This window comes from Saccopteryx leptura, chromosome 2 (genome assembly GCF_036850995.1).
Source record: "Saccopteryx leptura isolate mSacLep1 chromosome 2, mSacLep1_pri_phased_curated, whole genome shotgun sequence".
In the NCBI taxonomy this organism is placed as follows: domain Eukaryota; kingdom Metazoa; phylum Chordata; class Mammalia; order Chiroptera; family Emballonuridae; genus Saccopteryx; species Saccopteryx leptura.
Window position 1 is genome coordinate 42,340,113 of NC_089504.1, and position 17,585 is coordinate 42,357,697.

Genomic DNA, 17,585 nt, shown 5'->3' on the forward strand with positions numbered 1-17,585 from the left:
TGGTTAAAAATTTTCTCATTGCTTTCAAATTCTATGTTTTTTTCACAGATATGTAATTTATGATTTGCAGTAATTTTTTTTATTGCATTTTTCTGAAGCTGGAAACGGGGAGGCAGTCAGACAGACTCCCGCATGTGCCCGACCGGGATCCACCTGGCATGCCCACCAGGGGGTGATGCTCTGCCCATCTGGGACGTTGCTCTGTTGCAACCAGAGCCATTCTAGCACCTGAGGCAGAGGCCACAGAGCCATCCTCAGCACCTGGGCCAACTTTGCTCCAATGGAGCCTTGGCTGTGGGAGGGGAAGAGAGAGAGAGAAAGAGAGGAAGGAGAGGGTGAGGGGTGGAGAAGCAGATGGGCGCTTCTCCTGTGTGCCCTGGCTGGGAATCGAACCTGGGACTCCTGCATGCCAGGCCGACACTCTACCACTGAGCCAAACGACCAGGGCCTTGCAATAATTTTTTATTGCTTAATATCTGATCCACTTTTCCATATTACTGTTGTGTATGCCCTTTTACAATATGAAATAGTCATATTTATCCCATTCAGTATCTTTGGCTCTGAATTCTGATTTTATATTCTTTTGTTTTGAATTTGCTTGATGTCGTTGAATCTTTGTTTTTTGTAAAATAGAGGTTGCATTTTATTTTACCCTTGTCTTTTAATATATGATTTGTAACCTATTAAACATTCTCTTTATAATTGATATGTTTGGGTTTTTTATGCTTTCTATTTTAGCCTTTTTTATTGTTTTAGCTGTTATTCTTGAAAGGACTTCAAGAAATAGTGCAATAGTTTTATTTGTGGGCATCTAAAATATATTTATGAAAAATGAATCATGAGGCATATTCTGTATTGGATTTTTGTCAGTCTTGCGCCATTTGCCTTGAATTTAGTATAGATTCTTCCCAAATTCTAACAAGAAGTTATCTGTTGAATTTTCTTTTTCTTTCCACATATTTGTAAATATTTAACTAGGAAATTGGTAAAAAGCTGTAGAAGGAGCTATAATTTTATGAAACTCCATTATAAGATTTAAGTTAATACAATACAAAGCAGATCTTGGTTTGTCTTTACAAACCAGTGAAATATATGAGTTTCAAGTATAAATATTTTTGTAAACTAGAATTTAACATTTTATGAAATTACAACTAGCTCTGTAGTTAATATTATTGTTATTAGATTCATTTTGAATTCACTTTAGAGAATGTACTGATCACTAGAAATATTTGCAGAAATACAGCTGGAAGGATTTATTTAATTGCCATACATGATTTGAGATCAGGAAATTAATTAGGAAAGTAGCTTATTGTCTGTATTATTATTATTATTATTTGTATTTTTCCGAAGCTGGAAATGGGGAGGCAGTCAGATAGACTCCCGCATGCGCCCTACTGGGATCCACCCGGCATGCCCAGCAGGGGGCGATGCTCTGCCCATCCTGGGGCGTCGCTCTGCCACAATCAGAGCCATTCTAGCGCCTGAGGCAGAGGCCACAGAGCCATCCTCAGCGCCTGGGCAAACCCTGCTCCAGTGGAGCCTTGGCTGCGGGAGGGAAAGAGAGAGACAGAGAGGAAGGAGAGGGGGAGGGGTGGAGAAGCAGATGGGCGCTTCTCCTGTGTGCCCTGGCCAGGAATCGAACCCGGGACTCCTTTACGCCAGGCCGACGCTCTACCACTGAGCCAACTGGCCAGGGCCTGTATTATTTTTTCTTGATTAATTGGGATATACTGGTTGAGGAGTATTTATTGTTAGATTTTAGCAAAGGTGCCCCCAAAAGGTCTTGTTCTTTGGCTATGCCCTCCTCCTCCCAAAGAGAGACTGAATTACTGTTGCTTTTGTTTCCCACATTGTCCTTTTCTGGGAACATTTTTAGGGCATTCTATTAAATACTTAGTTTTCCTCCCCTAACTAATGGATGATCTTAGTTGTGAATTTATATTTGGGAATTTACGTCATTGTATAATAGTGCTGTTTCTGATGTAATTCATTACCCCCTCTTTAAAGGGGTTTGGTTGAAAGGGGTTTGCTCAGATTGCCACTAGATGGCAGTCTTGCATTTTAGTAAAACTTGGAGCTTTTCATCACCAGAGTCCCCTTTGGCACTCTTGCACTCTTTCTCTCCCATTCCCTTCGCCCGCCCAGTCCACCACTATCTTCCATATGAATGAGGATTTTTAACCCCCTCATTCATACATTGAACGCATGGAACAAGACAACAAAATAAAATTTTGGAGTCTAGTATGTAGCATTCGCAGTTGCTTAAATTAGTTAAGCTGCCACATTTGAAGTTGAGCTGAGTTACTTATCTCTTACTAAGAAGTCTTTTATGACTCTTTAGATTGGATTAGTTCCCTTAATATATGTTGCTTGTAATTTTTTCCTTTTAGGGTGCTCTTTACAGCTTTATTGTTGTTTATATGTGTAGTTGATTAATACTTTCCCTGCCAACTCTCACTACTTGGTTGTAAATTTCACGAGCTCAGGGAAGGTGTCCATAGTTTGGCATTTAATACAGGTTCAGTAAATATATATTTGTTAAATGAATGAGGCAGTGGATAGATGAAATATGAAGAAGATCTTACAGAACATAAACTGAAGATGCATAAAATGATGTGAAGACGACTCTAGTTCAATTTATGATCAAGTTCTGTAAATATTTTATTTTGGAATAATTTTAAACTTACAGAGGAGTTGCAGATAGATGCCTTATTCCAGATGCTGAGCATCTGAAATGATGCCCTATCACCCTAGAATTTTTCCAGTATATTTTCTACAGACAAAATGACATTTTTTTGTACAACTACGACACGACTGTTAACATCAGGAAATTATCGTTGATACAGGAATTACATCTAATCCTTAGATTGACCCCCCCATTTAAATTTTACCTATTTTCTCAATAATGTCATTAATAGCAAAAGGATTCAGTTCAAAACTACATATTGTATTTAGTTATAGTTACTACGTCTCTTTAGGTTATTCTAGTCAAGAGCAGTTTTGCAGTCTTTATTGTTCATGACCTTGACACTTGAACATTATAGGACTCTTGTTTGTAGGATGGGTCTCAATTTGGAGTTGTCTCATATGCCTCAAGATTTGATTTGTTAGGCATCTTTGGCAGAAATACCACAGAAGTGCTGTGTTCTAGTGACACAGGACTTTGTTGTCCTGTTGTTCATAAGAATAATTTTGACACCTGAGTTTGTGTTTGCTAATCTTTTTTATTGTAAAGTTACTCGCTTTCTCTTTGTAATTAGTAAGTATTTTATATGGAGGTTTTATGAAACTGTATATATCTTGTCTCTCATCAAACTTTCAGTATGTTATTATCTTTATAGAACTGGTTTCCTGTTTTACTCAGTAAGTTATAATTTGTTGCTGTCATTGTTCATTAGACATTCAGGTTACCCAAGATTTGGTCAATGAGATAGATACCTTTCATGCTGGCCTGTGTGTTCTTTTGTCATTTCTTCATCAGATTCATGTGGCTTCCATTATCCTCCAGACCAAGAGTCTGATCTTCCTGTTTTTAGTATAATTGCTGCTATAACACTAGCCATATTTGCAACAAATATTTTGTCTCCATAGAGTCACTGAGTCCAGAAAACATGCAATTTGTGGTAGGTGCCTTCAGGTTATTCGGGCTCCATTTCAAACTTTTCTTGTCCCTCTCATCTGTTCAATGAAGGTATTAGCTTCAACTTGAAAATTTTATTTGTTTTTAAGACTTTATTCATTTTAGAGCGAGAGAGACAGAAGGAGGGAAGGAGTAGGAAGCATCAGTTCCCATATGTGCCTTGACCAGGCAAGCACAAGGTTTTGAACCAGCGACCTCAGAGTTACAGGTCAATCAATGCTTTATCCACTGCGCCACCACAGGTCACGCCTGAAAATTTTATAAATCAATGATTCATAGTACATTTGATTATTAGGGCCTAAAACCCCTTGTCTGTCTTTGTATCTTCACCTGTTATTGAGCATGTACTCAATAAAACTTTGGCCTTTACTTATATATTTTTAGAGGTGATTGTCATTGGATATTGGCTTCATTTTGGCAATTTAATATTTTGATTGTATTCAAATGACAAGATGAACAGTTCTTAGTATATTTGTTTTATGCACATAAAGGTTTTATCCTTTGGGTAATGACTAAATTCATTACTCAAATATAGCCTTTATATCATGTTGTGTAGGTTATGGCTGAGTTACCTCATTTGATTGATCCTTACTGGGGCAGCCTGTTTTTGTTCATATGGTTTTTATTATAGTCAATTTCTAAATATAGCTCCCTTCACTGCCCAGAATTGACTATCATTTAAAAAGTAATATAAGAATACATAGTCTTTTATAAAATTAGAACACTTCAGATAAATCTAATGTGCCTTTTGACTTCAGCTAGAACCTTGTTCTACCTTACTATAATCAACTATTATTATGAATTTTGTGTGTCTGGGGGAGGTTAAAATTTCTGTTTGAAATAACTCACTGAATGCTAGGGAGAAATAAGAAATGTTTTATGACCAGTGAAATACATGAGTTTCAAGTGTAAAGAAAAAAACCTTAACATACGTCTTTAAGAGAAATGGTTTACTTAAATAATTATAATAATAACAGCAGCTAATATTTGTTGAATATTTACCATGTGCCAGGCCTTCTCTAAATGCTAACACATGTAATGCTCTTAATCCACATAACAAATACCCCAGTGAGGCTGTTACACTCATTTTATACAGGAGAGAAAGCGGGTGTAGGTGGTTTAGTCATCTGTCCAGGATCATGCGTCTGATGTGAAGTTGGAATTTAAACCCAGGTAGTCTGGCTGCAGTTTGTGTGCTCTTAATAACTATTTTGTTCTGCGTGTGAAAAAAATATTAGATTAGTATTGGACTTCTCATCTGTGGCACTTGCAGCTAGAAGACAAATAAATGTCTTTTGCAAAATCTGTCATTTGTCAGGGCCAACAAACTACATCTTTATGTATGTAGAAATCAGAAAATATGTTACCCCTGAACCTTCTCTCGGAAAAATAAATGAGGAAAGTGATCTCAAGATAGAAGACTTGGAATTTATCAAATGTGTTAAGTAAGACTGTTCTAAGGGAGTGATATGGGAGAAGTGGAAGTTAACTTGTCATGGTTGGATTACTTAGTAATTTAATTTGTTATAAGATCATGGAAATATTAGTTCATCATAAGGATTAAGATCAGAAGTAGACAGCTTTCCAAATGATGCAAGAAGAACAGGAAATGCAGAGAAATGCAACCAAGCCAGTAAAATAAAAACGCAAAGAAGAAGAAATGTTTAATAAATAGTAGAAAGAAAATAAGATGGAATGAAGTGAACTATATATTTATGATTATAATTTATGAAATCATATATTGAAAATTACACAGTTAGGGAAGGGGTGGTGTAGAGAAAGAGAGTGACTCTATGTGTATATTAATTAGCTGACAGAAAAGTTGAAAATGATTGGGCAGAGATAAAGTAGGCAAATGCAAATAGAATGAAGCAAAAGTGGTAATAGTAATGCCACAAAAAAATTCAAAGTGAAAAGCACTGAACAGATGTGTATTTACAAGTTACAATCCTTGAAGTTACTATAATAACTACAAATCTTTTTAAAATTGAGATATAATTAATATACAGCATTATATTAATTTTAGGTGTATAACATAGTAATTCATTACTTGTATATTTGTGAAATGATCACCACAGTAAGTCTAGTTAATATCCATCACCATACAGTTAAAGTTTTTTTTCTTGTGATGATAACATTTAAGGTCTACTCTTTTAGCAACTTTTAAATAAGCCATAGAACAGCATTAACTGAGTCACCAGAGATTTTATAGATTTCCTTGTCTGTGATAAAAAAATAAAATGATAGTAGAAATCAGCAAAATGTTGAACAAAAATGGGTACTTGGAAATACATAATATTCTTCCTAAAAAAATTAAAAACCTGAAGAGAAAATTTAAAACTGATGTTAAAAATTAACTAGAATTGTGCTGTTCAGTATGGTATTGACTAGACATATGTGGCTAAATATGTAAATTTAAATTAATTAGAAATTTAAAATTCAGTTCTTTGGGGGCTCTAAGCTTACTTCCTGTGCTAAATAGCCATACACGGCTAGTGTGGCTGCTGCATTGGACTGTGCAGATATAGAACATTTCCACTCCAGGAGAAAGTTCCTTGGGTAGCTCTGATCCACCAAGTACTGCAAAAAAGAACCCATTCCAGGCTTATGGGATGTGGCTAACTGGTATGCAGAGGAAAACTGAAGCCTTTAATAACATGCATTATTTAAAATAAAAAGGACCGAAACTGAGTAAACTAAGCACCCAACTTAAGATATTAGAAAAACAAGAAAATAAACCAAAAGATAAGAGAATTTTTTAAAAATAGAAATACTATTTTAAGTACTCTTTTAGAAAATAGAAATAAAACAAAACATAGAAATACTGAAATGGATTAATAAAACATAATGATTCTGAACAGACTATAACATTTCTCAAGGAAATAAAAGAAATGTCTTGGGCACCATATTGAGATGGTATTTTAGCTGACTTCCATTTGCCTTTTAAAAAAATATAATTTACTATTATTTATTCCAATAAATTACCAACAGGCTATTAATATATTTTCCCAGGTTATTAATATGTTTTTCTAAAACTAGTGTAAGCTTATATCAATACGTGGTAAAGGTAATTAAAACAAAAAGACCAGCCTGACCCGTGGTGGCACAGTAGATAAGCATCTACCTGGAACGCTGAGGTCACTGTTTCGAAAACCTACCCTTGCCTGGTCAAGGCACACACGAGAAGCAACTCTGAGTTGATGCTTCCTGCTTCTCCCCCACTTCCTTTCATTCTCTCTCCTACCTCTAAAAGCAATAAATAAAATCTTAAAAAACAACAACAACAAAATGACCAATTTTTAGATGCAAACATTCTAAATGAGATTTGAGCTAATCTAATCACATGCTAGTAAAAGAGTAGCATCTCCATGAAATACAGAAACAGTTCACAATAGGAAATCCATCAACATAATTTATTGCACCAACAGATTAAAGGAGAAAAGCCATGTGATTCTGTTAGTGGACGCTGAAAAGGCATTTGATAAAACAAGAATTAATAAGAAATATGGAAGAAACTACTTCAGTTATGGGAATAATCATAGCACCTACCACAGAGGGTTGTTGTGAGGATTCAGTGACATGATATATATAGAAATACTGATAGTAGTGTCATGTACATCAAAATTATTCAGTGTGAGCCCTTTTTGTTATTTAAATGTGATAGAGTTGATTTATAAAAAAATTGATATTTTGAGTGGCAAAACAGCTGGATTAAAATTATGAACAAGATAGAATTGTTTGTTCTTACCACTATATTCAGAATCATTTTTGAGTTTTCATTTCTCTAAATACAGTAAGTAGAAAATGAAGTAACTGATATAAATACTAAAAGAGGAGATAAAATATCTTAAATTACAAATGGTATGATTTACATACTTAGAAAACTCAAGAGATGACTAAAGACTAAAAAGATACCCAGGTATGCTTAACAAAATGATTCTGTAGCAAGAAAATTAAGAAAATGATTATCTTTAAGTCAGGATTTAAGGAAAGTCAAATCACATATTAAAAATTGTCATCCTTTCTGAAATTAGCATTAATTTTGTTAATTCCAGTTAGAAACCTAGTATATTCTTCTATGAAATAGGATAAGGTGATTTTAAAGTTCATGTAGAAAGAATATTTCTCAAACTATCCAAGAAAAAATATATTTAATCTTATTTTTGTGAACCGTCTCTGCTCTCTCTGCTGTGAAGAGTCCTCTCCCTGCCTGCTGTAAACACACATTTGCAGGAGAGGGTGAGGAAGAAGCAGCCGGGACACTTTGGTGGTGTGCCCTTCAGTGTAGTTAATCCGTGGGCTGTTTTATGTTTGTTTTCACTTTTTCATTTGTTCTAGGGGGTGTGTGTACGTACGTGTATTACTTGTTATTTTTCATTGCTCAACTATAAAAAGGGTACTAGAAAAAAGTTTGACTTCTCACTTATTAAAGTTGTAATCTATTTTAGTTAAACTGGAAATTAAAGCATATCACTGATTGACTTAAGAGATTTTAAAGAAAGTATTTAGATTTCAAAGAATACACTAAACAAGCAGAAGTGAGTTTTCTTTTAGCTATTCTGAATGTTTAGTGCTTTCTACAATGGCAAGATTAATTTTTACCTCAAAAATTTAGAATTTTCTCTCTTTTTTTTCTGTCTCTCTCTGTCAAAGGTATGCAGCCACTCATGTATTCAGTCCAGGAAGCATTAAATGCCAGACCATGGTGGACTCGTGTGGGGACAGACATTTGTTACTATAAGTAAGTATCCTAAGCATAATGGGATATCAGTTTACAGAAGGGGAGGTTAAGTTCATTCTATTTCAATTTGAAGATTAAAAAATAGAGTTACTGCATTCTTTGAATTGTGGTGATACAGTTTGGTATTACTTCAAACAGTGCTTTAAAATTTGAGATCAATCTAGGAGGTATATTTAATGCAAATACAGTTGACCCTTGAAAAACATGGGTTTCAACTGCACAGGCCCACTTATATGTGGATTTATTTTTTTTCCAATCAACACCTGTACCGTTTGTGATCTGTGGTTGGGAGTTTACAGATTTGGAGGGCCAACTGTACTCATCAATCTATGCCATTTACCACAGGGGACTTGAGTTCGTCTGCTGACTTTGGTATTTGTGGGGTCTTGGAACCAGCCCTCCATGGATGCTGAGGGACAACTGCTATAGTTAAGGTTTTATAGTTAAGGAGTCAAAAGTTATACTGGGAAATTTGTGTGGAGTGTTGGTGCCTCTAACCACCATGTGTTCAAGGGTCAATTGTAAAATGTGTTTTGTAGACAGATAGTTAGGTCCAGGTCTTTGTCTCCACTGCTTAGGTAGCTATGTGTTCTCAACTTTTTAAGCTGTTTTAACGGGAAACTTCATTGAATAAACATGAAAGTAGAAATTCTAGGAAATAATTTGAAGTGGGTTTTTTGTTGTTCCATTGATATTATATACAGTTCTTATCTTTTCCTTCCTGCACACATATATTTACCTCTTTTTGTGTGTGTGTATGTGTGTGTGTGTGTGTGTGTGTGTGTGTGTGTGTGTGTGTGTGACAGAGACAGAGAGAGGGATAGATAGGGACAGACAGACTGGAAGGGAGGGAGATGAGAAGCATCAATTCTTTGTTCCGGCACCTTAGTTTCTCATTGGTTGCTTTCTCATATGTGCCTTGACTGGGGGGCTGCAACAGACCAAGCCAAACCAGATGAGCCCACACTCAAGTTGGAGACCTTGGGGTTTTGAACCTCGGTCCTCTGCATCCCAGTCTGATGCCCTATCCACTGCGCCACTACCTGGTCAGGCTATATTTACCTCATTTTAATTTTCAAAATATTTTACCTAGAGATGTATTCCCCAGTTATGTTATGTTGGCTTATTATACCTTTCACCTTTGATTTCATATAGGTGATTGCTTACGGAATTAGAAGTAAGTGCTAGAAAATAATTTCCTTCAGTTTCACTCTAAATAATCTAGAATCATCATATATCTGGATTCCCATTTTACTCTGTTTCTGCACGTGATGTTTTCAGGTAACTTCCACTGTTGAAGGCAGATAACATCTCTGTTTCTTGTCTGTTGTTAGTCTGAATTCTGACGCTTTGTTTAGGGAGTTTTTACTTTTTTATAGTGTGCTCAACTAGCAGTAATATAATTTTTTTTTCAGTTAGAAGACTTATAAAATTAAACTGTTTTTTGTGGTTTATGACATGGCTTTGTAAAACTCTAGGTCTTAAGTGCGATTTCTACCTGGGAAAGAAAATGTTTTTTGGAATTCACCTCAGTAGGGTTTTGCTCTTACTTTTATTAGCAAGATAAATAGAAAATATATGAGGAACAGAAATGTAAGGTTATATGTAATTTATTTGTACCTAAATAAATTTCATATTTCTTCTAATGGTAGGCTAATATAAAAATACTTGCTTATTATTTATCTCTTTCTCAAAGTTGGAGTGAAGCAGTGTTGATGATATGGGCCTGAGCAGTATTTGGTTAGATTTTGGCCAGTGGGTGAAACAGTGTCTTTCAAAAAGTGTTATTTCTTTCACGCTTCTCTTCTTTTGCACGTAGAAATCCTCAGTCAGTGAATGCTTTTCTCTTTTACGTTGTAAAGGGAATGGTGGTAGCATGACAGGTGGTTGCTCTCTGTAAGGGGTGATGGCAAAGTTTTTTGTTTCTTTGGTGTTTGTTTTTCCTTTTGGCTACTTCTAGATCTGGAATTGGAATTTAGGTAAATTCAACAGACATTTACTAGTCACTTTCTGTGTAACAAGCACCTTTTTCTTTTTTTTTTAAATTGAATTTATTCGGGTGACACTGGTTAACATAATGAATTATACAGGTGTCAGGTGCCCAAGTCTAGAACACACCTCTGTACACCATATTGTGTGTTCACCCCGCCGAGTCAAGTCTTTGTTCATCACCATTTATGCCCCATACTCTCCTCTACCCACCCCCCACTAACAGCAATCACTGCACTTGTCTGTCTCTGTCTCTGTCTCCGTCTCCATGAGGTTTGTTTTTTTTTTGTCCTCTTTTGCTCTGTTCCTCCATTTCCCTTGCCCAGTCCCGCCCCCATAGCATTAGCCTGCTCTCTATGTAAGAGTCTGTCTCTATGGCAAGCACTTTTCTAGTTGCTTTCTCAAAGCCCAAAATCTAGACAGTGAGGATTAAATCTATTTCTGCATTATGTCTTAGGTTTTCACATCAGCCAAGTCTTCTGATGCTTGTTTGTCTCTTCTGTAAAATAGAATGAAAGTGCCTTTCCCCCATTTGAGAGAATATAACCAACAAACTGACACATAGATACAATGTCTTAAAGCTAAATAGTTTCCAATTAGATGTTAAACTTTTGGAGGAAAAGAGTTGGTAGGGTGTGGTTTTGGAATTTACTTCACATTTTCCTCCCTGTAGCACCCTGTCATTGAATCTCTATTCAAGATGTAATGGCTATGTTAATGAAGACTATAGCAATTTGAAAATTCCTTGAATGTCTGTCTGTGTATATGTATAAGTGATCTATAGGCCATCGCTTTTTGTCTGTTTGTAGCTTAAATAATACAAGGTAATTTGAGATTTTAGAAATTAAGTTGATAGACAAAGCATTTTTAGCTCATTATATATCAGTGATATTTAAAGCCTGGAAGGTAATTTATAGTTTAAAAATTTTTTATAGTGGAAATCTTCAAATATTTACAAAAGCAAATAATAGGATAATGAGACCCCCCTCTATTCATTACCCAGTTTCAACAATTATCAACACACAGTTTTTAGTTACACTTTCACTCCTACAGTGGACTTTTAAAAGCATTTCCAGATACCATAGTTTATCCATAATTTCTTCAAAGGTCTTTGTCTTTTAAAGATATAAGACAATCTAATAACTACAATGCCATTATTGCACTTAAGAAAATTCCTTAATCTGATAAAATATCCAGTCAATGTTCATATTTATTTCCCAGTAGTCTCATAAATATTAATTTATAGTTGGTTTGTTTCAATTGGACCAACCAAGGTGGTTAATTGCACTTGGTTTGTGTTGATATGTCCCTTAAGTCACTTTTTTTTTTTTTTGTATTTTTCTGAAGTTAGAAGCGGGGAGGCAGTCAGACTCCCGCATGCACCTGACCGGGATCCACCCAGCATGCCCACCAGGGGGTGATGCTCTGCCCATCTGAAGCTTTGGCTCAGTTGCAACCAGAGCCATTCTAGCACCTGAGGCAGAGGATATGGAACCATCCTCAGTGCCCGGGGCCAACTTTGCTCCAAAGGAGCCTTGGCTTCGGGAGGGGAAGAGAGATATAGAGAGTAAGGAGAGGGGGAGGGGTGGAGAAGCAGATGGGTGCTTCTCCTGTGTGCCAGGGTTCCCTTAAGTCACTTTTAATTTGTAGGTTTCCTTTTGGTTTCTTTTTATTTCCCTTATTAAAACTAGATCATTTTTCATGCAGGATATCCCACATTTTGTATTTTGCTGATTATATTCCTGTGCTGTTAATGAATTCTTCAAATCTCACTGACTTATTATAAACTAATAGTTAGATCTATAAGCTTGATCAACTTCAGGTTGTAATTTTGTCAAGAATACATCATCATGGGTGCAGTGAGTCAGGAGCCATACTGTCTTTGGTTATTTCTTTTTTGTAATCTTAAGATTGATTAGTGAATTCATGTACAGGGTGGGGCAAAAGTAGATTTACAGTTGTAAGCACATAAAACATAGAGTTTATTCTTGTATTATTACTTATTAATTCTGTATTGCTTTTCACACAAATACGAACCTACTTATCTGATCCATCCACTTCATCCATCAGTCTTTCATCTAATGGTTGTGGCAGCTATTGGAGATCATTGCTTACTGGTAATGGGTAGGGCTGTCAAAGAATGGGGTTTAAAAATCTTTTTTCTGATGTATAGGGTATATTTAAATGAACAAATCCAAAAGTGAAAAGTAATGATGTTGGCTCATATAAATTAACTGCTTCATCAGTATCAACTCTATTTTTATAGAGTACTTTTTACAAACAATGGTGTGTTTTTTTTGCCTGAAGTTCTGTTTAATAAAATAGTAAGGAAAATCAGAATTTTGGGTTGGGAGGAATAAATGTTGTTTGTTTTCCTATTGCAGAAATCACTTCTCAAGAAGTTCAGTTGCGGCAGGTGGGCAAAAGGGAAAATCCTACTATACAATTACATTCACTGTCAATTTTCCACATAAAGATGATGTTTGCTACTTTGCTTATCACTATCCATATACATATTCCACTTTACAGGTGAGAACTCATTAAGTATATTGTGATTATTACTGTGCTATATGTACCTGTCTGTGTGAGAGAGTAGAAGAAAAAGTTGTTGAATTAATTTTCTTAATAAAATAAGAAATAGATCCAGTGTTGAAGATTTTACATCATAATACAACATTTGTTGAATATATTAAAGGGTGTAAATGGGAATGTTGTTTTTATTTTTATTTACTAGAAAGAAATACTAAAGAAATTTGACATGATTTTTGCTTTCTGTCTTTAGGTGGAAAACTACAGTTCTCTAAGATTCCATGATTTTCAAATTTTAACTAGATGAGATTTCTACTTGTTTAATGGGAAGCATTGAATCTGGTAGAAAAATATGGATACAATTAAGTTTTCTATAGGGAATTTATTTCTTCTAATGATTTTATATGGAGTCCTAGATCCAGATTGCTTAGAAATTGTGTTATAAGAATTATTTTTAAATCCTTTTGAGATTTTTGATTACTTGCATTGTAAAACAAAACAAGTGAATTCAAGTAATTACTGTGCTAGATTTATTTTCATAACAGAATGTCTTTCCTAATGGTCAAGGATCGTAAAGATATGATCATTTTTCCCTGAAAGAAATTGGAGCACTAGGATTAGAAACAAGCTTCCAAATTACTGGATAGGGGGAAATGAGAGAAAAGCATAGTCTATAAAGCAGAAGAGATGCCAAGGCTGTGACCACTATATGAGGCTCACTTTATTTTAATAAAGGTTACAATCTATAATAAAGGTATAGTCAGGTACCTCTCTGTGCTGAATAACACAGCATCAGAATATATAGTGTTATTTACAGGGTTTTATGTTATTGTTCTTTACTGATACTGACTTTTTCAGTATATTTTAAATTCCCCATACTTTCTTCCAATCCCATGACCTTTTGCAGCATTTGCATTGTTCTTAACCTGGACTTCTGCTAACCTTATTGTAACTGGTGTCTTAAAATTCCCTTGTCTCCCCTTTTCTCTTCATCTCTTTCTCACACTATAGCAAGAGGACTCTTTGATGGCAAATCTAATCATATAATTCCCCTGCTTAAAACTCCTTAGTGATTTCTGTAGTCATTGTACATAGTCTAAAATTCTTATTGAATCACTCTCCTACTATCTTCCACAATTTTTGTCATAGCTACATACTGCGTGAGCCATTATTAATATTTATTATTAAGTAGACTTTACAATAATTTGCTCTTTAAAGTTTATCCTTATCCTAAGTTAATATCCAGGGGATTATAGGTTTAACATGTAGACTTTTCTGATTCGCAATAAAATACATGTCTATTACATTTTTTTAAAAGGCTATCCACCTATTGCATAGTTATCTCAATTACCAGTGGTACGTATACTACTACACTTTAGGAAAAGCTGGTCAGTCAGGCCCTTCATTCTGTGTTCGTTTCTCTATACCTCACCGGTTCTCTCTAGTCTGGCTATAATGGATCCTTTTCAGCTCTTTGAAATGCCCTCTTAGTTCTTGTGCTTCCTGTCTGCTTTCCGGTGCCTGTAGCTGTTCTCTGTCCTCTTCACTCATCCTGTGGATCTCAGTTTAGATGTAATTTTTTTCTAGGAACTCTTTCCTCACTGCGCAGACTCAGCTAGCTCCCCTCCCCTTGTTCCATGCTGTTGTAGGGCTCTACATGGTATGGCCCATTTATTCATTGTTGTATCCTTAGTGCCTGGCACAGAAATAGTGACCACACAGTAAGTAGTGATTATGTGAATGAGCAAAGGCAAAAGTTTGTAAACCAGTGAAGTATCTTAAAATAGGGATTGAACACTTTACATTTGGTATGACCATATATTAATGATATGGTATAATATTCATAATTGTGAATATGTGCGTATATGTATAAGTTATTAAGTGATAAAAACAGGTTACAAAAAGTCACATGTGCCCTGGCCAGTTGGCTCAGTGGTAGAACGCTGGCCTAGCATGTGGAAGTCCTGAGTTTGATTCCCAGCCAGGGCACACAGGAGAAGCACCCATCTGCTTCTCCATCCTTCCCCCTCTTCTTCCTCTTTGTCTCTCTCTTCCCCTCCCACAGCCAAGGCTCCATTGGAGCAAAGTTGGCCTGGGTGCTGAGGATGGCTCTGTGGCCTCTGCCTCAGGCGCTAGAATGGCTCTGGTTGCAACAGAGCAATGCCCCAGATGGGCAGAGCATCACCCCCTGGTGGGCATGCTGGGTAGATCCCAGTCATGCGCATGCGGGAGTCTGACTGCCTCCCCACTTCTAACTTTCAAAAAATACAAAAAAGAAAAAAGAAAAGTCATGTGTAATTACAGTTTTTTTTATGTACATTGCCATTTGTTAGTAGTGATCTAGTGATGCAATTATGGGTGTTGCAGGTATTCTCTTTGTACTCTGTATCTTCCAGGCATTTCACAATGAACCTATATTAATCTTGAAATGAGGATAAGTGGTAAAAATTTGTCGACATAATTTTTATTCTGTATATTTTACATTGCTGTTGTAGATGTACTGTCATTTGCAATTTTAAAATTCAGAAGGCTTTGAGAACCAAAAGCTTTTTTATAACCCATAACCCGTTTGGCAGCAAAACCTGGCCTAAACTGATGTGAGCTTATTTAGACTGTTGATTCCACTTAGAGTGGCTCTTTCTGTGTTTGCTGCAGAAAGAATAGTGTGCTAACACAGCCTGCTGCCACTGCATGTGTTGGTGGTATTGCACATTTAATGGTGTACACACTTTCTCTAGTTCCCCAAATTCTGAAGTTTGAACTATGCCTGTGCCTAAGGGCCCTAGGGAAGGGATTAGCAATTTAATTGACTTTTTTTATTATTGAATTTATTGAGGTGACTTCGGTTAATAAATTATATGTAGATTTCAGGTGTACAGTTCTATCATCTGTATATTGTATCATGTGTTCAATACCCTAAGTCAGTTTTATTTTATTACCATTTATCCCCCTTTTTCCCTTTCCTACCTCCCCCCACTCCCTTGCCCTCTGGCAGTCACCCTGCTATTGTCTGTGTCTGTGAGGTTTCTTTGTTTGTTTGTTTCATCCCTTTACCTTTTTCACCCAGTCACCCAACCCCCTCTTCCCTCTGACAGTCAGTCTGTTCTCTGTATCTGTCAATCTGTTTCTATTTTGTTAGTTTATTTTGTACATCAGATTGAGTTTGTTATTTGGAGATCTAAATGCATTTATTTCTACTTATCATAGGAAGTTTTAAAATAATTGTGTACTTTTAAATTTTTATTAAGATGCATCTTCAAAAATTGGAATCAGGACACAATCCTCAGCAAATCTATTTTCGAAAAGCTGTGTTATGTGAAACTCTGTCTGGAAACAGCTGTCCCTTGGTGACGATAACAGCAATGCCGGAGTCTAATTATTATGAACATATCTGTCAGTTCAGTAAGTCTGTCTTCTTCACTCAAAATAGCAGTCATTCTTACTTATTTTGCTTTGCTTTACATATATTTTTGTAGGGGCAGTAACACTGGGAAGAGGCTGTTACTGCCTAGCCTTGGCCTTCTGGGCCTCAGTTTCCTCATCTTGAAAATGAGAGAACAGCATGAGATGACCTCTAAGGCTTCTTTTGGTGCTAATATTCTGTAGTTCTTACCCTTGGAAGTCATACCCAAGGCAGAATATAGTAAATTATTTTGTGTGCGTCTATTTAATACCATCAACTAAAAAAATGTATAGCGAATCTTGTTTGTAAATATAACCTCTAGAAGCCTGTCAAGTGTTCTGATGTTAGCACTAAATAGCTATTTGTTTTTCTCTGCCATTTAATTTTTAAAAGTTGCCTCAAGTGTTCAGCTGTGGTAGGGAAAAAAAAATAATACAGTTCCAATTTTGGTAAGAAGGTAAAGTATTTTGGGGAAAGAGAGAGTTTGCTTGCTATGCATGAAAATATGAGCAGATGACCAAAATTTCTAAAAGTATAGTGAAAATGTTTTTCTTTGTAAATCTCTGAGCAGATTAATCTCTTTTTTTTTCTGTACTTGTCATAGTGACTATAAAACAGGGATAAACAGGGATAGGATAATTATTTGTATGATTAATGAAAATAAAACACACCTTGTGGCAAAAAACAAATAGGGGTAAGATTATTTTTTTCTTCTTTTCCCAATGAGTGTGACTAATAATTAAATTTAAAACTCCCCCAACCGGTTCTTCTTTATAAAGCCAAGATTGTATTAAAGAACAAATTTATATGTTAGGTTAATCACTGGGAAACGAGTGACTCAAATGGTATTTATTGTGTTGTGTTCATATTGTGAACACCCTCAGGACATGGCTTATATGGGTTTGTTTCCTCCGTGGGGCCCTAGTTCAGTGCTTGTTTATAGTAGGTGCATGGTGAGTTCTATGAATTTATATCAGAATTCACAATTGAATGGAAATACTTCTAAAGCCCCAAAGTCAAACATCATACAAACTTTTAGTAGTTGTTTATTTTTTTATTTTTATTTTATTTTTAATTTTTTTTGTATTTTTCTGAAGCTGGAAACAGGGATAGACAGTCAGACAGACTCCCGCATGCGCCCGACCGGGATCCACCCGGCACGCCCACCAGGGGCCGATGCTCTGCCCCTCCGGGGCATCGCTATGTCGCGACCAGAGCCACTCTAGTGCCTGGGGCAGAGGCCAAGGAGCCATCCCCAGCATCCGGGCCATCTTTGGTCCAAT

At 36.0% G+C, this 17,585-nt stretch overlaps 1 protein-coding gene across 4 annotated transcripts in view; it reads left to right on the forward strand.

Moving 5' to 3' along the window:
* The window catches only part of AGTPBP1 (ATP/GTP binding carboxypeptidase 1), a 148,474-nt gene that overhangs the window by 95,886 nt on the left and 35,003 nt on the right, over positions 1–17,585 (forward strand). For all 4 annotated transcript variants that reach the window (XM_066367869.1, XM_066367871.1, XM_066367870.1 and 1 more), the window contains 3 exons: positions 8,294–8,381; positions 12,755–12,899; positions 16,148–16,301. In XM_066367869.1, the coding sequence (XP_066223966.1) occupies positions 8,294–8,381; positions 12,755–12,899; positions 16,148–16,301 (387 nt within the window). The remainder of the gene's footprint in view (positions 1–8,293; positions 8,382–12,754; positions 12,900–16,147; positions 16,302–17,585) is intronic.